This window comes from Pocillopora damicornis, chromosome 13 (assembly GCF_964200805.1).
Source record: "Pocillopora damicornis chromosome 13, jaPocDami1.2, whole genome shotgun sequence".
Taxonomy (NCBI): domain Eukaryota; kingdom Metazoa; phylum Cnidaria; class Anthozoa; order Scleractinia; family Pocilloporidae; genus Pocillopora; species Pocillopora damicornis.
This window is the reverse complement of record NC_142682.1, coordinates 7,475,566-7,495,747: the sequence shown is the minus strand read 5'-3', so window position 1 is coordinate 7,495,747 and position 20,182 is coordinate 7,475,566. Positions and strand designations below refer to the sequence as shown.

Here is a 20,182-nt window from a genome sequence, read left to right as displayed (position 1 = left end):
TCTTCCTTTGGATGCTCAAAAAAAATTATTTGATGGTGAGCTAGCTGGCTGATTGTGTAGCTTGTTGTAGACATTTGGGGCTGAGCTCTTCATCAGTGGAAGTCAAAAGATGATATGTTGTTGAGAAAGATCTCTGGGCCATGAGAGACAGAAAGTAACTTTCTCAACAAAACATCACCTGCTGATCAGACTTCCACTGTTGAATGGCTAAGCCCAAACATTTAGAACAAAAAATTTTTTAATCTGCACTTTATACTTGAGCACAAGAACTCTGTTTTATCCTGTTTTAACTCAAAAGTTATCTTTCGCAGTTAGATTTTCAGATTATTAATGGATGGGATTATTTCAATTTCTTACAGAGAGAATGAACCACCAAACCTAGCTGTAGTAGCCACCATCTTGAAAGAGGTCAAAGAAGTAGAGCAGATTCAAAATGATTCTCTTTGTACAGAAAGAAGAATTCTAGGTATGATTGAATGGGGATTGTTTTGCCAAATAAACACAATTTGTCTTTAACTTTGGGTTGAATTTTTTTGAGACCAGTGCCCCATCTTGCCCCTTGCTCACTACAACCCTGAAAACTGACAATCTTTTTCATATAACTGATTGTGGCGTACTTACCTTTCCTTTCAGATGCTATTTCTCAAAACTTTGCATCATCAAAGAAACGTAGACGACAGGAAGAAAATGGTACTTACGAGCATTATCAGAGGGAGCAAAAGAAGCGACAAAGAATTAAAAGGGTAAAAAAGTTTGTTTGGCTTTTTAACACTCTATTATCTTATCAGCTTGTATGTTTGAGTAAATTTCAAAAGGTTTGAATTCAAGTTTGATCTAAAAACAGGGTAAGGTTCAAATTACACTGTAGATCTGCTGATACAAAACATTTTATGCCAAGAACAACTCTGACCAGTGACACAAGGGCTTTATAAATGTTTTATTGTAGGAATTGCTCACCATTCGGTATTATAAAAACTTATTTCACATTTTCCCTTTTAGAAACTGGATAAGAGACTCAAAGTGGCAAGTGAAGAAGAGAAGAGACAACCAATTTTCGAGGCCCTGCATCCTAGTCTTGTCTCTTCAGACGAGTCTGATGAAGAAGATCCCACATCAATGGTAACAAGGCCCCTTACCTGGAGGACAGAAGAAGTTACCAACTTCTTCCATATACTAGACCAGAGGTATAAGTCTTCCATGACAAATCAGCAAAAGAGGCAGTCAGTGAACAGAAGGGTTGGTAGGCCAAGTCATAGAAATAGTAGAGAGATCCCAGAAAAATTGCTCTGGGCCACCACCTAAATTTAATTTTAATTTTAGTATACAGTCACTCAACTCTCTTCCCTAGGACCATCTCTTATGAAGTTGCTACATTTCTACCCAATTATACAGATGATGTAGGTCTACCATCTCCATTCTTTTATTCTGTCTGAATTTAGTTTTTAATTTGACAATTTGCTGATTTCAATTTTCTCACAAGAAACCACCTTAGTTGGCAAATGTTAAGTGAGACTTCTGCACAATCATGGTTGATTACAAGAGAGTTTGAAGACTGTAAACATATACATGTATAACATGTAATATTTTGAGCAATTTAAGTAATTGAGCAGCCTACATTTAAGTTATTGTCAGTGGATAGTGAAATCAGTTTCTAGAATATTTTGCCTTCCCTGACCACCATTTGGCACTTATGTCCAGGATTGAATGCAGGTGTTTTTTGGCAAACAATTCACATTATATGAATAGATTTTTTAACATTATCACACTACATTATCACAGAATTGTGCATTTAAGTGAATTTTTATTAGTGAGAAAAATTTATCATGCTCATTTTAAAGAGCCCAAAATCCTTGACATATCTGCTATTTTAGAGGTGGCTGCAATTTTCATTCTTCCTTTTAGAGTTCTCTTGTTCTCCATCAGATGGAGTACTCCAAGATTTTCTCAGTCCAAGTAAATATTTTCTCTTTAAGTAAATATTTTAGAAGTTTCAATGATTTTCAAATTTGGCTCAAACTGTTATAATTAATATATCAGAGTCAAAGATACATGCAGCCTTCACAGTTAAGGTTTAAGAAAATTCTGTCAATTAAATTTATTCTTCAGTTGCAATTTCAAACATTAGAAGTTTTTAAAATAGATCTAAGGTATAAAATTAAATGTAAGGTGGTATTCTCAGAATGTTGCCTTGATTCCCTCAGCACATGAAGTTCACATAATTATATTTTCTTCAAACCTTGACACTCATTTTTGCAAAATGTTTATAGTTTGTATATATAGACCCGCACATAATTTTTCAGACAGTCATCCTTCCAATTTTATAATATCAGTTATACTGTACGGGTTAAGTTTTGCCTCTTTTGGATTTAGAGAGAAAAAATGTGTAAAGTGAAATAAGGATGACAAACATGATTGTTATCAGGCTCCGTTTTGGACTCTGAAAAAATTGTACCGCTAACATCATTGTGCATTAATAAACTTGATAAGAATTATTAAAGGAGTGCTAATCCTGTCTGGGAGAGGGAAATAGGACAAAATGCTTTGAGAACCTGCAGTAGAGCTGAGTCCAGGAAGTGAAATACAACGAACAGTAATTGACCGTGCGGCAGTAAACGCGGGAAAATGCATCCCTTGCACGAATTCACCATTACAGAAAATACCGGAAAATGCATGCTTTCGACTGGTTAATACCAGTGAACATAACGTTGGAATGCGCAAAATGGCTGTAAATGGCAGAATACATGTTGTTTTCCATAGATTAACCGAACAACAATAAAAGGTAAAACGCCTGAAAATGCGTTTTCACGAAATTTCTCGAATTCACTATTGCGGAAAAACGTTGGAAAATGCATGCTTTCGACTGGATAATTCTTGTGAACATTTCGTTCACCGGGCGTAAAATGGTTGCGAACAAAAGAAAACATGGCATTTTCTATGCGTTATACGAACTGCAAACTCTGGAAAATATTATGTTTTCCCGTATTTACACACATTAACCTTCCCGGAAAATGCGTGTTTTCAGCTGTTAACTCCGGTGAATACGTTGTTGTTCACTCGGAAAATGCCAATGAACGAAAGGAAAACACGCTGTTTGCCATGTGTTAACCGAGCGGTTAATGCCGGAAAATGAATTGTTTACCTGCATTTACCGCAAAGGAAAACTACCGAATAATGGAACGAATACTGGGATTCACCGATGAGAAAACGCGCAGAAAACGTCGGATTTTCCGTAGGCAAAACACGGGTAAACGATAGTAAATTGCCACGTTTTCCGTAAATTCAACCTTCGTTTTCCGTACGGTGAACGCTTGTTTTTTTGCCGTGTGAGGTAACCCGCCTAGCCGTGGTCGAAAAATAAAACGCGTTTACATACAATCTTACAACCCCGGGGTGCTGGGATGAGTTTTCTTAAGGTTGTTGTTGCGCTTGCAATTAGAGAATCTGAGCATAGGCGTCCCAAGCTCACGTCTCGAGAAAGACGAAAGATTAATTCTCAGACACATATGTATTTATTCATAAAGGAAGACGCGTTGTGTTACGCGGTGTTAGGTTACGCGAGGAACTGTTGACTAAATACGTTATCAGGAATAGTTCTGAAATATGGTCGATTTACAACGCTAATTATTCCGAAATGTGAACGTTGCAGTTTCTGGTGATTTCTGCCTTGAGACGGCTAGGAATTTACAAAGTTTTAATACACACGTGTTTCGCTTTAGAGCTTTCTGCCATGAAAGGGACTCCGGAGGAGGTGGGGGACCCCAGGTAGGTGAGGTAACCCGCCTGTCCATATAGTTTCCTATTTTATCTTGATCACGTTTACATGATAGGTGGGGTGACCCGCCTAGGCGGGCTACTCGGTCTGCCAGGTAGGGCAATCCCGTCAGCCGGGGTGACAATTTGCCATGTAAACGTCTCAAGGTGGGGTAACCCGCCTAGCCGGGGTCGCTTTCATGGCAAAGAGCTCTAAGGCGAAGCACGTATGTTCTAAAACTTTGCATATTTCCCAGCCGTCTCATGATAGAAAACACCAGAAACCGCAACGGATACACAAGGAGTGTAAAATGTTCACATTTCGGAATATTTAGCGTTGTAAATCGACCATTTTTCAAACTATTCCTGATAACGTATTAAGTCAACGGTTCCTCGCGTAACCTAACACCGCTTAGCACGACGCGTGATGCTTTCATGAATAAATACATACGTGTCTGAGGCCCTAACTGCGTTTCTCATCGAATTTTGGTTGAAAGCAACTCTCAGTTATAGAATATCTGCCAGATGTCCGTTGCCGGTCTAGTTACAATAGCTTTTTTTGATTACACGTTTCTTTCTTTAGCTTTTAACGAAACTCTCTACAGTCAAAATTAGTTAGTAGGGGGTTGGCTGACTCTAACTGAAATTCTCTTCTTTCAAACGTAGATATTTGATTCCCGCCCACATGCTTACATGTGGAAAAGTAATGGATGTATGCTAGGTAGCTGGCTGTCTCACACATCTTCGTCGGGAAGAAATCGCAGTGCATGACAGCTGCTCCACTTCTCGCCATCTTGGCTTAATGGAGCAGGAAAGGTCAAAGACTTTGTGGGGAAGCAGTCATAGTAAGTTAAGATGCTTTTTACTGGGATACCTGTGGTAGCCCAGTCATAAAATGCCCCTGTTTTTTTGTCGTCTTTTTTTTTTTTTTTCCTCCGCCACAAATTGGAAAAATTGCGCAATAGTACCCAGAGGTCATTGGGCCCTCAACACCATGACAACTAACTGTAATCCAATGAGGTGTTAACATACTGATCACGCGTGTTATCCCTTAAAACCATGACAACTAACTGTGATCCAATGAGGTGTCCACATGCTGATCACGCGTGTTATCTTTAGGATGATTGACGTTGTCATGCACAGACAGGGCACATGACGAACACGAGATTTTGCTTATAAAACTCTTTGGTCAGTTGTTTTGTATTTCCACCTATTTGGATTGCGATCTCCTCTAGCATTATAGCGCAAACGCGCAAAATACTTACAGACTGTAATTAATACGTCGTATTAGTCGCGGCTAATCCACACGGAAAGATGTTATTAAGCGGTAATTTTGGAACGGACTGAGTCGCGAACGCTTGAAAGCCATGAGAGCCTTGAATGCCTTGTATGCCAATGTCTTAGTTGAAAAACGTTCACTTGTTGTAAAAAGCAAAATCTGAAATCTGAAACCAAACTGCATATACTCTATGCAATCTATTGAACAACGCTACTACCGTGAGACTGAAGAACATAACTATATGGGATGCAAACTGCTTGTGAAGAAAGAAGACATGTTGGATTCACTTGATGGCAAGGAACGTAGCTACGATAACAGTACGAATGGTATTAATTTCACGATCAGAAAGGTGAAACTTATGTTTGTTTTTATTGTAGCTGTATGGATATTCTTTTTTAATAAATACGTGATCCAAAACCCTGTGGTTTTTTGTGTATAATGTTGTTATGTTAAATATTGTTTACGCAATTGTCTTGTCACAAGCGGCCCAAGCTCACGTCTCGAGAAAAAGCCAACGATTAATTCAAGAACGCGTCACGCGTTGTGTGACTCGGTGTTAAGTTACGAGAGGAACTGTACGTTATAAGGAATAGTACAGGGAACGAAGTATGGTCGATTTACAACGATACATATTTCGAAATATGAACATTTTTCTCGTAAAATCAATAAAAAAACTTACTCATACCCTGGGTATCCCTTGTATTTTCTGGCGATTTCTGCCGTTTTAAGCTTGCTTTACCATCACTGTTGTTCACATCATCTACTTTTATTACGTTGATAAAATCTGTACAGACATTACACCAACCAACTCGCGCGCAAAGTAAGAAGACTATATTGAAGGCTTGAAATAATATTGCGATCGATTTTCATCAAGAAATGGGCCAGGAATATTCCACAATAGTACAAATAATCGTGAAGGCGGATTGCAGAAAAGCGATTGCGTGACGCTCGGTACCAGACGTAAAAACTCTTCAGATTCTTAGTCTGCATTTTGTACCCACTCTGCAGTCTGCAGTCTATATTTTGTATCCGGTCTGCAGTCTGCTGTCTGCATTTTGTACTAACAGGTATCCGTGGCACCAATACAGTTTATTTTTGGTTACATTTATTCGCAAAACACACATAATCTACCACAAAATACCTGTGAGTGAGGTAATTCGACATTTTCGTTCTTTCCCACATTGATATTCTTCTCTCCTTTTGCAAGAATGTAGACATCACTCACAATGTTTCAAGTAATCCACCCACCCTACAAAAATGGAACTCTTGCACACATAGCATGCCTATGTTTTGAAATAGGTGTATGCCCTTGGCCAGACTTGAGCGCACTATTTCAGTATACTAGTCCGACACCCGTAGTATCACTACACTTGATTCCAAGGATCCAGTACCATCCAGGTATCCCAGTTACCCTGCTCACAGGGTCTAGTTTTTTTTAAAATTCTAACCCAAACCGTCAAACCTGGGAGCAACAATGGAGTTTTATTTATTTTACGAGGCGTTGATTTGTTTTCTGGATGTAACCGTATTGAATTTATTTCCTTCGCAGAATCGTCTCCTCGTCGTACCTGTTAGAGGGGAAGAAAAATCAGTCTTCACTCCGAGGATTCCGCCGGACATTCACGGCTCATTGGGGTCACCAATTTTCACAAAAGTTAGCAGGAAGTGGAAATTGCTATCGGACACACACCAGAAGAACCTTCAGGTCCACTACATCCAAGAGGTGGATCCCATTTCATTGCTGGCAAGGTAACGTTTTGAATTAAAATTTTACGATAGGGGAAATATGTGGATTTGGATGAAGATCGAAAGTGAAAAACATGTCTAAGTTTTTCCTTCCAAAATTCACAGAGTGCCAAATGAAACGGAATAATATCCTGAGTAAACCGTTTAACCATCCTCGCGTGGGCACTATAATGAAATGTATTCCTGACTTTTCAGATCGCTGAAAAATAAGTTTTTGGCTCAACACAAGGTAGAATGAAACTTGAAAATCAGGTTAAAGCGCCTAAGTCATGGAATGTCTTGAAAACCGTGTGATAAAATCTCTAACAACTAAGGTTTCGAATGTTTCAGTGAACCGGGATATCAATCGCTTAAAAACTAAGCTTTGAAATAAGAAAAACCGAAAAAAAGACAAAAAGACAAAAAGATAAAAACCCAAACTAAAAGAGATCATAAAAAAAGCTGATCTCATGGCTCATAAAACCTTTTAGAAGAAACTTGGTTATGTTGTATCTTGGAAACCAGATAATCGCAATACTGTAAAAAAAATCCTAGGTCACCGGATACCTCATGACGCATAACGGCACAGTTGTTAAACGTCCCAAAAATTAATGAATTAAAATAAAGATTGCTTGCTTTCTTCAACAGCTTAGCTGTCTTTACTGATGAACAGACAATCGAGGCCCCTAATGAGATCGCTCCCTGGAGGATTTATCTCAAAGAAGGCAAGCACTTCGATGTTTCTTTGACCGGAAGAAAATCGGTGGAGGCCATCATGATTAAAATGGAAGTCGTGAACCCACATGTCTGTGGCAGAAATAGGCGTTACGCGTTACGTTTTGCAGTTTCCTTTATCATGCTTGTAAATAAAAGAAATCAATAATGTTGCTGTTTAGTCACGGGGGCTAATCTTTTGCCCATTTATGTTTTTTACCAGTAACTAATCAATAAATTTTGATGAACATGTTATTTTTGCCTTTGAGTAATTAATCAGTTAGAATTATTTTAGCCTTTTTCAGGCTCTAACTCACTGGCGGGCAAGCAATGAACGACTGTTGTGTTTGTTTAAGGGAAACGGCTGCATTAACCCGCCATTTTCGTTCTTCTGCTCATTTCCATTAATTGAGAGCCTAGCAGAGGTTAGGGTTATTTGGCTCCCTCTCACTTTGACCAAAGAACTTTTTGTGTTTAACCGCCACCCATGAACTGTTGCAATCTTAAATCCAACCGGACAATCTTTCAGTTGTTCTGTCCCCGCAACTTACATCCAGAACCCTTTACATTCGGCATTTTAAGAGTAATTCAAATTCGTGCATCTGAGGGACTTTTTGTAGTCGTGCATTCTACTAGATGCTTCTCAGATCATGCATGTTACGAACAATCTACGGTCGTTCATTCTACTCGATGCTTCTCAGATTATGCATGTTACGAACAATCTACGGTCGTGCACTCCAGAGCACTAAACTGTCGCATTTTGCGAACGCTTAATGCTCCCATTTTTTAAAACACTTCACGGCCGCATTTTAGGAAAACATGACTGGTGCACTTTTATTAAGAACACTTAACTGGCAAATTTTAATAAAACTTTACAGTCACAATTTATGATCTCTTGAAAATCGCATTAACTGGCGTATTTTACGAACACTCAACTAGCAAATTTTACGAACACGTAACAGTTGGAATTTAAGAACATTTAACAGTCGCATTTTACGAACATTTAACGGTCGCTTTTTATGGACAATCAACAGTTGCATTTTAATCGCTATTTACGTACATTTAAAGATCACTTTTTATGAATATTTAACAGACTCATTTACCATTCACATTTTACGAACGTTTGACAGTCGCGTTTTACGAACATTAAACCGTGGCATTTTAAGAATATTTAACGGGCGTATTTTCCGAACATTTAACAGCCGCGTTTTACGAATATTAAACGATCGCATTTTACGAACATTTAACGGGCGTTTTTTTACGAACATTTATCGGTCGCATTTTACGAACATTTAACGGGCGTATTTTACGAACATTGAACAGTCGCATGTTACGAACATTTTACGGGCGTATTTTACGAACACTTAACAGTCGCGTTTTACGAACATTTAACGATGGCGTTTTAGGACAACTTTTAAGTCGCACATTTTCAAAAAATTTATTACATAACGCCATTCATTTGACCTTAATTACATAAAGGTTGTTTACTGGCACTGTTTTAAATAGGCCGTTTTATCATAAAATTAAATGGCTCTGTTACATAGCGCCTTCGGCCCTGAAACTGACCTTGATCCGATTGTTGTCCATGTATATTGAGAAAATTTGCATCAACATTGAAACGGTCTTTCAGTTCATGGAAGGATAAATGCTTTTCCTCTATATTTAATTTCAAATTTCTTTTTTCAGAGATAGTATCACTTCACTTTCCTTACAGACGCCCACCCTAAAATGCCGCTCTTTATACAAAGGCTTTTACCCCTTGCTCTCATTTCCATTCCAAAACTTTACTCCGTCAATTTAATCCAAATAAGATCCCACACAACCATAGCTCAACCACACCTTTATTTTGAAATAATTTTCACTCCATCGGTATTTTCATGCGATTCTTAGTTTAGCGATACTGGTGTCATGATACAATTTTAGCTAAATAAAATATAACCCTGAAAATACCAGTTTGTATGAAGCAGCTTGAATAATTAACACAGATCGGAACTTAGCAACTTGAAAGTTTCTCTAAAACGGAATAGACCATCGCGAGGTAAACTGAACACCAAGGATCGATAGATATTACCTTTAGGAACTGACACTGAGGACTTTTCAAAATTGCCTCCACGTGTAATAGAGTTTTATGTCAATGCTAAGTGAGGCGGATGTTTTACCTTGCGATCATATGTACAACGCTAACAGTCCATCCCCTCGGTATTATCTTATTGAGGAGAGAAAAACTGAACTACAAGGCCTCGCTATGGAAGTGAAATTTAAGTAAGGCAATTAATTAGATCTTGATAACTCCGATTGGGTTGTTGCGCGTACAACGCGCTTTTGCTAATAAAAACAACGACCAAACTTCGTAATGATCAGCGGCTCTATTAGTTTAATCAAGAGAACATAGTTTTATGGTTTAACTTGTCTTCCCATAGTTTTCTAAATATCTTCAGTCCTGTTAAGAGATGATATCTCGCTCTTTAACAGTTACTACGACAAACCTTCATACTTTGTAATAAGAACCGGATCACATTTGCATCCTTGCCCCCATTAAAAAGGGTAGCCTTCAATTTAGACAGGAACATCGTCAACGTTCAAAATTCAAACGTTCTATAAGACATAGTCAAACGAGATATCCTCCCTTACAAGGCACGAATCTTAACTATTAACTACTCTTTAAGTGACTGCCGGCTTTATCGGATTCTTATTTGAAGTTAAGCCGTATCTGTCACCTCGATCTGGATGTCAGCAGCCAGGAATTCAGCGGCTTCAGCCTCTACGCATCCGTTGTATCCTTCTCGATGGTACGCAGCGAACATGCGGGGAGTGAAAAACTGATTGGCCGTGATGTGTTGTGGGAAGACACCGCATAGGTAATTCGACAACTTTTGGCACTTGAAACTATGACAGCTCTCACAGCAACAAAAGGTTAAATCGTCGACTTCATCGGCATCTTGCTGAGGACTCTCTCCCCATTTAGCCGCTTCGAGATCTACGTCTATGTCACGTAGAGCGTCCTTCCATGGCACTGGTTCTTCTTTCCGAACACCTTTAACAGGATGTCTTGGGGAAATGAGGAGAATTTCACCCTCGCCAACTTTGGTTCCCTTTGAGTATTCGTCTTCTTTTTCATAGTAAGTAACTTTAAACCTGTCGATATCAAAATAAAATATTTTTGATTATGTTAAGTTAAGATCTTAAGTAATGTCGATAATGTTTGTTTCTTTGTTGTGACATTTGCTACATTACATTGCGGTGAACCTTTGGTAATTCATTTTGACTTTTCAAGAATTAACTGACTCTCGGAATTCGCAGGGCTTTAACACTGTAACTTAGTATTATCAACTGAGTTGATAACGTAAATTGGTCACCGGAAAGAGTTTCTAAGCGAACTTTTCGAGCGTTAGCCCTTTGTCAGAGCGCATTACGAAGAGCTAACGCTCGAAACATCAGCATTTGAAACTCTTTACGGTGGCCAATTGAAGTCATCAACTCAGTTTATAATACTTTATTACCCTGTTATACTCATCCACCAACGCAGCATCACAGTTTCTTCAGAAACTTACTCCCCTTCACACTGAAGTCTTTGACGCATAACTAAGAACCCAGAAATATCAGCCCACAAAAACAATGCAGCTAGAATGGAATTATTTTTTTGTAACTTTCAAACTTTTGAGCAAAAAACGGAGCCACCGTTTTCCATCATGAATTAGAAAGCGCTTACTATCGAACAGCGGCGGTAATTCATCATCATTGTTGGCTCAAATAGATTTAATTTGTCTCCAAAAGAAAGATAAGCTGTGCTGACGAGTGCCTTTTTTTTTGTTTTTCTTCACCTGTAGCTCCTTGGCTGGTGACCCTTTGGTGTATAAATAAAATTCTCCTTTAAATCTTCAATAATGTCACGGCCATCCATGCCATTAAAGGAACAGTGCAGCTTCTTACGAGCCAACTCCAAGGCGTCTAGTAAGCTTTCTCCCCATTCTATGTCATTAGTCTTGTGGCCACCATCCACAACAACAATCTTGGGTAAGCGTTTCTTTAGGAGAGGAAGAATAGCAAGATTTTCGATGTGGCCGCCATCACTTAAGCGTAAGATAGGAGGGGGCATGGGGCCTTCGTTGGCAACAACCAACAAGTCACGAATAAAGCGGACGAACGCGATATTGGTGATGAACCATCTGCCGAAGAAAGAGAAACAACGCTTTGGTACAAGTATTATAATTTGTTTTGTCACTTGCGAGGAACAAAGTAAAAATGTGAATCCTTACAGAGAATCGAACCTCACCCTTTCCAAAGTGTTGAGGTTCGATAATTCGTGGAAGACTCGTGCCCTGACTTTCTACCACTGAGTTAAAGAGAACTCAAAGATAAGCTAAGCCATTGTAAGGTTCCTATATGACAAGCATCGTATATATACCTTGGTAACTCATTCGACCATAAATGATTGGAAATTTTACTCTTACCTTGCTACCAGTTCGAGTTTGTTTGGGTTTTGACTTCCAGTCTTCATCACAGCAAAAAATACGAGCACTAGAAGCACGATGAAGAAAATCAAAACGCCAATGGCGACCCACGTCTCGCTACCCCCGGCAAAGTATACAAGTGGAAAGGTTACCAGGGGGAGACCTAGCAGAACCTCGACAAGAAAGGGTAGCATCTGCAAATGAAACAAGAAAAAATTGTCTCTTAAATGAAGCAAATTATGATCACTACATCGAAGGGGCCATTGGAATTTATTTCCAAGAGGAGAGCACCACTTTGTAAAATAGTATCACCTTCGTCAGAGTGCTTACGATCCGAAAAAAGGATGCTCACATCCTAGAATTATACAAAACAAACTCGTAAAATCCGGGGCTTCTCCTCATTAGAGTTTCTATCAGAATCCATCAAGCGCGCAGAAACACGCCTAGAAGAACCAAATTTGTGGAAATCAAGGCCAGACAAGATCTTATATATTGGAATAGCTGTATTGAAGGCTATGCGGGTTTTTATATTTTGGGGTATTTAACTGCTGAATTTATTTACCAACCACAAATGCTTACCCTCCAACAACAGTTTTCTTTCGTTGCACCTTCCCAGTCCGAAATCATGGATGCACCCATACCAAGACCCAACACGATTTGCAATTGCTTAATGCTCTCAGTTGACTTTTGATAGGCGCCCATGTGTCGAGCAACTGCAGCAGCGGATGTTGCCATGGCGGTCGACAGCTTAATGTCTTGAGGTTCAAGTTTTCCTTCGAACTGATCTTGTCCTGGTCGTCTATCCAAGCGTTCTATCTCTGTTGGCGACATCACTAGAAGTTCGTATTTCAACTCTTCCTCTCTCTCACCGATAAGCCATTCATTAACAACAATGTTCGACAAGTACTGCGGTTTGATTCCTTCCAGGTCACCAAGGGTCAAAGGTCCTTGCTCATTATCAGCAAGTTGCTCGTGCTTACTCGGCCTGGTGAAAAAGGTTCTTAAAACAAGGTCATCCATACTAATTCCGCCGCATCCTGATAAACCCACACTGGCGTTTGTGTAGAAAGCTTTCTGCAGCCTCCACCTAAGAGGCAAAATTCAATTGATTAGATGTGAGCAGCTGATCTCACCTATGAGAACCATTCAATTGTAGATGATTTGTGGTTCAATTTTACCAGTATCGTAAGAATCTTTTTCAGTGAGATCCTAATGACTAGCCAGATCGCCTTATCGCGCTACCCCACCCCCCCTCCCTTACCTCCTTGCCGGGGAAACCTTTGGCGAGACTTGGTTGACCTGCTAAGAACATTTGAGTTTTCTAAAGTTTTTCTTGCAAAAGGGAGCCCAAAAAGTATCCTGGTTATGCACTTTTTCTCAAATAACTACATTTATTGTTTTTTTAGAGGGCACGGTAACGAATCCTGCAATCTGATTGGTTCTTTACCCGGTCAGTATTTTCCTATCTCTGCCCACGGGCCACGGTAACGCTTTCGTGAGTCGCCGTGTACATCTCAACTTTCGTTGCCATTTTTCATAAATATACCTCGTTTTGCCCGCTGGGCAGTATTTTTAAGCAAACACATCGGTCACTACCTCAAGCCGACTTATGAATCCTCTCTTTCTCTCTCTTAAATCAATTTGGTTGACAAAAAAGTATTGGTTTCAGAATGAATTTGTATAGGCTATGGTGTCATTACGTCGGTTGACAAGCGGCCTAAAAACCGTCTGCAATTGATTTTAATCATTCACAAAAAGTACTTAGAAAGTTAAAACGTGAGGTATTTGGTTACAGATAAACTGAACAATGGAACTTTCATTCATTTAATGTCTGAATTTTCTCAAACAATTTGTTCGTAGTAAAAGAGCGAGCGAAGTTTTAATTTCAGTTCGACAATAAATATACGCTCTTGGTGAGTCTTTCAAAGTCCGTTCAATTTGGACATTTGGACCATAAATTGCACAACAGAAACTGAGGGAATTTATTGAGAAAAGGCCGCATTAAATCCCCTTGTGACTCGTTGGAGTGTGCCGTTCGAATTCAGTTTTTGTGGAGGAAAGACCAGATTTACACACGCCGTTGCAGCAAACAAACGAGCAAACTCTCACAACTTCAAAATAAAAAATTTGAATTTACTCACAATTACTTTCCTCGCCGTTTACTTAATGAACAGAGGTAAATCTTCGTACATGAATGAATCGTCAATGAGAGTGAATAATACTTTCCGTTATATCATTGATTGTTTTTGAAGAAAACATTGTCGTGACAGTCCTTGCCAAACTAGTTCCGTTGTTTTTCAAATCTTCTTGCGCTTTTTTTTTCTTACGCGCTCTCTAATTGACAGGTGTCAGATTGTGGCAGATACTTGTAAAAATAATGTTTCAAAGTTTGTTTGGAAGCCTTTTAAATCATCTTTATCGTTACGGAAATGAAAATGTTTCGCTGAGGCATCTCTCTTTAATTTGCATCACCGCTATTTTAACTACCATTTACTCACTCAAAAATTGTTCAGTTTATGGAAGATCTTGCTGTATTTACTGCCCTAAATCATTCGGGTTCTTTTGGAAAGAATTTCGTCAAGTTTAAAAAACAATAAATATGTTATTTACCGGCTAAGGGTCGGTCCGTATGGTGAAAAACTGTGACCTCGGTCTTGAAAATGCTGCCCTCGGCCTACGGCCTCGGGCAGTATTTTCAAGACCTCGGTCACAGTTTTTCACCATACGGACCTCCCAGCCGGCAAATAACATATATTTATTTTCCTTTTCTAATGTATAACTGTCTCTATACCATAACTTTTAACCATCCTTTGAACTTACTTTAAGCTTTTTTAACCTCTATAGTCAACGTTTTTCGTGTTTTGATCGATGGAAAGGATGACCAAGGTTAGTCTTCACGCAAAGTGTTAGCTAGTGAAAACTGACAACCTGAGTTCGAGGAAAGTGGCCCATTATTAGCACTGTTTGCTGTGATTCAACCTAAGGTTCGTTTAAAGAGGCCCTTGGCTCATACTTTGGAGGTCGTAACTTTGTTTGCAACCCAATGATGCCGCTTCTAGGTCCTGATGTGTGTTGATTTCAAAGCCGCGTTTTGATTTACAGCTGTTTCGAGAAAGATCGGGAAAATAAAGGACAAAGGTGCACGTGACAATCTGGAAAGGTAATCTGGGTATCCAAGTGAAATAAATAAATAAGTTCATCAAAACCCGCTATGCCTTGTCCTTACAGTGACGTTTTCTCAGATTTCCCTGAAAGCTTAAGCTGAAGGAATCGTGACCTGAAAAATACCCACATTGCCTTTCAAGGTTGTCACGTGCACTTAAACGCTGTTTTTCGACAACCTTTCTCTGTAAAGCTGTAAACGACGTCCTAAAAGTTTCGGCTCGAGTTAATTTCACGCCTACCTGTTGAAGACATGAACGAGTCGCTGCTGAATAGCTCCTAAGGCTGGGACAAAATACAGAGCGATGCCAGAAGTAAAGAGGAGTGAATAGAAACGATGATCAGAGTACTCCACACCAAATACAGTGGCTTCAAAAACCTTCCAATACACGAAGTAAGCATAGAGATAAATTACTAGAACTAGGGACGATCTGCCTCTAAGAACTGGGAAGAAAAACCACACAAAAATAGAAAATACAAAGATTATAAGTTGCATCCAAGCAGGAGTCAAGTTAAAGAAGTAATAAATAAAGAACGGAATAAACGTGAAGGCAAATAGTAGACCGCTAATAGCAGAGACGATGAAAAGCTTTGATGACAAAGCAGTTTTTGATCTTTTTGCGGCCAAATAGAGAGCAATGAAAAGGATTGCCAGAACAGAAAACAGAACCACCCTTGTATAGGCCTTAGATCCAGGCTGTATAGGACACCGAGGCCTTCGTTCGCCAGCTGTGGCATTTCCTCCTGCAATTGGCCCTTGTCTCCTCGGGCTTGCTCTGCGATCTTCGCAATCTTCCTCTTCTTCGTCCTCGGCTCGCAGCAGATCTCCAAATATGAAATCGATGACGTAAGCAAGGGGGCAAACGTACGATCCCCACACGATTGTGGGCATTATAACTGAAACAAAAAGCATTAAAAAAAGCAGCACTATGGTGTCAAACATTCCGCTCAGTGTTTTCTGCCAGTTGCACATTAATCCAGCCCTCTCTCTCATGTGATCAAAGAACTCTGTGTGCCATTTTGGATCGTCTTTCTTTCCATGTCTGTATTTCCAGTCCAGGTAGGCCGTGCCTGTGTAACCTCCCCCCGACACGCAGCTTAGGTAGTCGATCTTGGCGTTGCGCTGTAAAAGCCTGCGCAGAACACCAGAGCATAGGGCCGCTGAACGGATACCACCTCCAGAGAAGGCAACTCCTGTTTCTGCCATCTTGACTTTAATCTCTGGATTTTTAAAAAAAGATGACATATTCATGAGTTACATTCACTGTGGCTTGTTTGTGGATCGGTCTGTCCGAAAACGACGTCTCGTTTTGAAAAGGGTTTTCCCAAAGGGTTTTCCTAAAGGATTTTTCCCAAAGGTATTCCTTCATTTTATATAATTGATTAAAAATAAAAACTCACCATAGTAATTTGCGGGAATATAAAGTAAATAGAGGAATTAAGAGGCGATCTCTGTAAGAGCGGTCCAGGGCATTTCGCATCGGAAAAAAGTTTTCCCTCAAACTTGGCCCAATAAACTATCTTTGGTAACAAGTATATAACACCACATTAGTTTCTGGAAATACGTTAAAATAAAATTTTTAGAGCTCTCAAAAGTCAAAGCTGCAAAAGGCCCTTTTTTGACCTCTTGCGATATCGAAAATTTCAAAAGTTGAATAGCCCGGTCCTCGTATCACACCGCATGCAGCAAAAAATATTTTGTATTCTTTAAGTGTGTGATATATAAGGTGTATAAAATGCATTTCAATTTTGATATTCGTTTATTCAGAGGCTCGTCATAATTTATTTAAATCCGATGAGACACTGGCAGAAACCAAACCCAGAGAAAGTAACAAAGGATATGCGAACTGCTTGCACAATAGATGGAGAGAGAATGTTCGATAGATCAGAGTGGTTATCCAACATGCAGATTCAGGATTTCTTCTCGAGATTGTGCCATAAACAGTGATCTAAAATACAACAAGAATCGGGCGATGCCACCGACGCAGACGACCACTTGATAGAGGCATCCCCGTCTGATGTAGACGAAGGGTGTTTGAGAGAGGCGAGGAACACAGTAATGCATGAGATAGGATTGAGACATCCAATCATGTTTGATATACATGATGTGTGCTCGTTGGCAAGAGAAGCAAGGTTGCCTAGTCTCAAAGTCAAGATGCTGAGAGACATGTGCAAACATTTTGAGCTCGCATTCAAAATGCAAGATACAAATGCAGCACCTCTTGCAATAATGGAGGGAATGATGTCGGAGTGCAGTTGTTATGCAATCTAGTTATAACGTCCACTCGTTAATTATGCGAATGCGATATCCTTTTTCACAAGGACTCTTCAAACTTATGAACAGAGACTGTTATGCAGACAGGTGTGACGACCAAATATCATTTTTTCCCTTTCAGCTAGAAATCCGAGCCATCGCTGCTTTATTACGAAGGGAGAAGCAATTCAGGATAATTACACAATTGAATTACGTGACAGTGGTCACGGTGTATTACAGTGTGTGCTGTTATCGCTGGTTACACTAAATAGAATCCTGTAGTTTGGTTTTGAAATGTTTATACAGGTTTGAATAGCGTAAGCTGTCAGAACTCAAATATGAAATAACAGAAGCCAAATTTTTAAAAAAAGAGCTTGCAAGCGCTAATCAAATTATGTTATTCGATACGTTGTTGTTGACGTCTTTCATCACGAGATATTAAAATTTGTTAAATTTTGGCCTTTTAAAATGTTTAAGGTATTAATCGATGTGGTCTTAAAGCTCCGTCTACTATATTTCTACTATATTTTCTACTTAAAATGGTTAAAATCTAAGATTTATCGAGCTACTCATATAAAACGGTCGGAGTTTGCTCAATGAACTAATTTGCATAATCGGCTGTCACGCTAGCAATACCGCTAAAAGTTTGAAGTCACCTCTGCGAAGAAAATCAATAAGTGCAAGATGTTTTTATATTTTTCTGCAGCCAAACATCTTATTAGCAGAAATCAAGCGGAGTTTTTAATGGTCTAGTCTGGACTTGAGCAATATCAACCAAGAAAGAAAGAGTACTTTTAACCAATTTCAGAGAGCTGTCCAACGAGTGTTTTTAAATAAATTATGACGAGCCTCTGAATAAACGAATATCAAAATTGAAATGCATTTTATACACCTTATATATCACACACTTTAAGAATACAAAATGTTTTTTGCTGCATGCGGTGTGATACGAGGACCAGGCTATTCAACTTTTAAAATCTTCGATATCGCAAGAGGTCAAAAAAGGGCCTTTTGCAGCTTTGACTTTTGAGAGCTCTAAAAATTTTATTTTAACGTATTTCCAGAAACTAATGTGGTGTTATATACTTGTTACCAAAGATAGTTTATTGGGCCAAGTTTGAGGGAAAACTTTTTTCCGATGCGAAATGCCCTGGACCGCTCTTACAGAGATCGCCTCTTAAAACACAGATTAGTAAAAATGGTCAGAAAAAGGAAAAGATCAACACGGATTGAATGCGGAAAGCTTGATACAGTTTGGGATAAGTCTTGAAGATGAATGCGCACAAACCGTGAAGAGACAACACCCGGATTACTCCTAATTAACGCCACGACGGACTAACGCTCGTCTTCGAAAACGTTTCTGATATCTCTAGAAAAATGCCTGCCTCGTTGCTACCATTATTTATTTGGTGAAATGTGTGGTTAGAATCTACGTAACAAAAGGGTTTCCTGTCATTACCTTCGGAAGTGGTTTGAAGTACTTATGAAATATTATCTAACTTAACGATCGCATATTTCGCTCCTATTTGCTTGATTAACATTATTCGATGCCAAAGTAGAGGACAGGATAATTTTGTAGAGAAGATAGCCTAAGTCAGTTGTTTCCCAATATATTTTTTTGGGCTTAAACTAAAAAGGCGTGCTTTTAGTCAATGCATTCCGCATCATCGATCATGCATACGGTTAAGTAATACAATTATTATAATTGTGTTTTAGTGCAGTAATTGTGTTTTAGTGCAGTAACTCAAACGTGTATGTGTAACCGCATGTAATCTCGTCTGAAATAGCTAAGAGAAGCCTTTAATGAAAAGATGACTTAACACCACTCTCATAGAGGAAAAAAATGTAATCCAACAACTTAAAGACGTTGCTTCTCCCCAAAATTGTTGAGGTCATACAAAAACGTGACCTCCACGCGATCATGGACTTCGACCAATTCACGAGAGCTTTCGCAAAGCTAGAGGTGAAATGCCGTGATATCATCAGTGGGCTTGATATTAAAAAGAATATAAGCCCAAAACCTTTCAGTTATGTCCAGTTTCAACTGTAAAATCGGCCCAGGTTTTTCGGCGTTGTCAATACATCATAATTTCATTACTATATTTGCACTAAGGAATATCTTGTTTCTTACACTTCATGAAACTAAAAGCGTATAATAGGAAACTGATCCTACCTCAAAAGCCAAAGATTTACTCCTTGTGAGACGAATGAAAACTGCGAGTGGACTAAACTAAGCGTTGTTGACTGTCCGATGTTTGCACAGGCGAGTCACGTACATGAATATTTAAAAACATTTCTTAAGAGCCTTAGTCTATTTATTTGTCTACTCATTACGTCACTGAGCCATGTAACAAAACATTTACGCACGTTTATGGTTTCGTTGCATTCTAGGTGCGAGCGCAATTACTTTTCGCATTTAATTGCTCTACCGCATACCTTCCCGAAATCGTCGTTGCCTGAGGGACTTGCTGAGTTACTAAATGCGATGATCTCCGCCAAAGCTAGTCTGGATGTGCCTCATAGTACGAGTTGTGTCACTCATGTCGAATGGAGAATTTGAACTCAAGTGCATGCTTTCGCGTCCACTGATCCGCAGGCTCATCCGCTGAGACCACGAACGACTTCAATGCAGTTGATCAATATCGACAATAAATGATTCGAAACACAACTGAACATTATACAAATCACACTAAGGGTAGGAAAAACTGATGTACTCGTGCCCAAGAAATTTCATGCTGAATGTCTTGTGATTTTTGTGAAAATATTCCACCTTCTGTCGGATTTACACGATCATGTGAAATTTGGAAACGATATGTGAAGAAGAATATTAAAAAGCAACACTTCTTT

At 39.2% G+C, this 20,182-nt stretch overlaps 3 protein-coding genes across 5 annotated transcripts in view; 2 read left to right on the top strand and 1 right to left on the bottom strand.

Annotated features, from left to right (window-relative positions):
- LOC149035276 (uncharacterized) overlaps nucleotides 1-2,489 on the top strand; it is a 3,565-nt gene extending 1,076 nt beyond the window's left edge. The window contains exons 3-5 of the mRNA XM_089192305.1: nucleotides 360-466; nucleotides 634-743; nucleotides 1,000-2,489. Coding sequence (XP_089048431.1) covers nucleotides 360-466; nucleotides 634-743; nucleotides 1,000-1,302 — 520 coding nt within the window. The 3' untranslated portion in view covers nucleotides 1,303-2,489. The remainder of the gene's footprint in view (nucleotides 1-359; nucleotides 467-633; nucleotides 744-999) is intronic.
- A 1,677-nt stretch (nucleotides 2,490-4,166) lies between these two features.
- LOC149035275 (uncharacterized) lies at nucleotides 4,167-7,866 on the top strand. 2 transcript variants are annotated; one of them, XR_016182537.1, is made up of 3 exons: nucleotides 4,167-4,595; nucleotides 6,579-6,778; nucleotides 7,403-7,866. XR_016182537.1 is itself a non-coding variant. In XM_089192311.1 (3 exons), the coding sequence occupies exons 1-3, from the start codon at nucleotides 5,220-5,222 to the stop codon at nucleotides 7,635-7,637; spliced, it is 594 nt and encodes a 197-aa protein (XP_089048437.1). In that variant the 5' UTR covers nucleotides 4,925-5,219; the 3' UTR covers nucleotides 7,638-7,866. The 2 variants fall into 2 exon arrangements, 1 of the variants encoding a protein (XP_089048437.1); XM_089192311.1 differs by lacking the exon at nucleotides 4,167-4,595 and adding an exon at nucleotides 4,925-5,378.
- A 1,427-nt stretch (nucleotides 7,867-9,293) lies between these two features.
- On the bottom strand, nucleotides 9,294-20,182 carry LOC113681395 (uncharacterized). 2 transcript variants are annotated; one of them, XM_089192295.1, is made up of 6 exons: nucleotides 19,772-20,182; nucleotides 15,324-16,302; nucleotides 12,499-13,006; nucleotides 11,920-12,113; nucleotides 11,290-11,634; nucleotides 9,294-10,603 (listed from the first exon to the last, which is right to left on the bottom strand). In XM_089192295.1, exons 2-6 carry the CDS (start codon nucleotides 16,286-16,288, stop codon nucleotides 10,168-10,170), a joined length of 2,448 nt encoding a protein of 815 aa, XP_089048421.1. In that variant the 5' UTR covers nucleotides 16,289-16,302; nucleotides 19,772-20,182; the 3' UTR covers nucleotides 9,294-10,167. The 2 variants fall into 2 exon arrangements, with proteins under 2 accessions (XP_089048421.1, XP_027054285.2); XM_027198484.2 differs by lacking the exon at nucleotides 19,772-20,182 and adding an exon at nucleotides 19,509-19,664.

Excerpts from the sequence above, each read along its gene's own strand:
- LOC149035275 (XM_089192311.1), top strand. The coding sequence starts at position 5,220 with ATGCAATCTATTGAACAACGCTACTACCGTGAGACTGAAGAACATAAC. Across the intron at positions 5,379-6,578 it reads TTAATTTCACGATCAGAAAG|AATCGTCTCCTCGTCGTACC; the intron begins GTGAAACTTATG and ends TTTCCTTCGCAG. Across the intron at positions 6,779-7,402 it reads CCCATTTCATTGCTGGCAAG|CTTAGCTGTCTTTACTGATG; the intron begins GTAACGTTTTGA and ends TTTCTTCAACAG.
- LOC113681395 (XM_089192295.1), bottom strand. The coding sequence starts at position 16,288 with ATGGCAGAAACAGGAGTTGCCTTCTCTGGAGGTGGTATCCGTTCAGCG. Across the intron at positions 11,635-11,919 it reads AAACTCGAACTGGTAGCAAG|ATGGTTCATCACCAATATCG; the intron begins GTAAGAGTAAAA and ends TTTCTTCGGCAG. Across the intron at positions 10,604-11,289 it reads CACCAGCCAAGGAGCTACAG|GTTTAAAGTTACTTACTATG; the intron begins GTGAAGAAAAAC and ends TGATATCGACAG.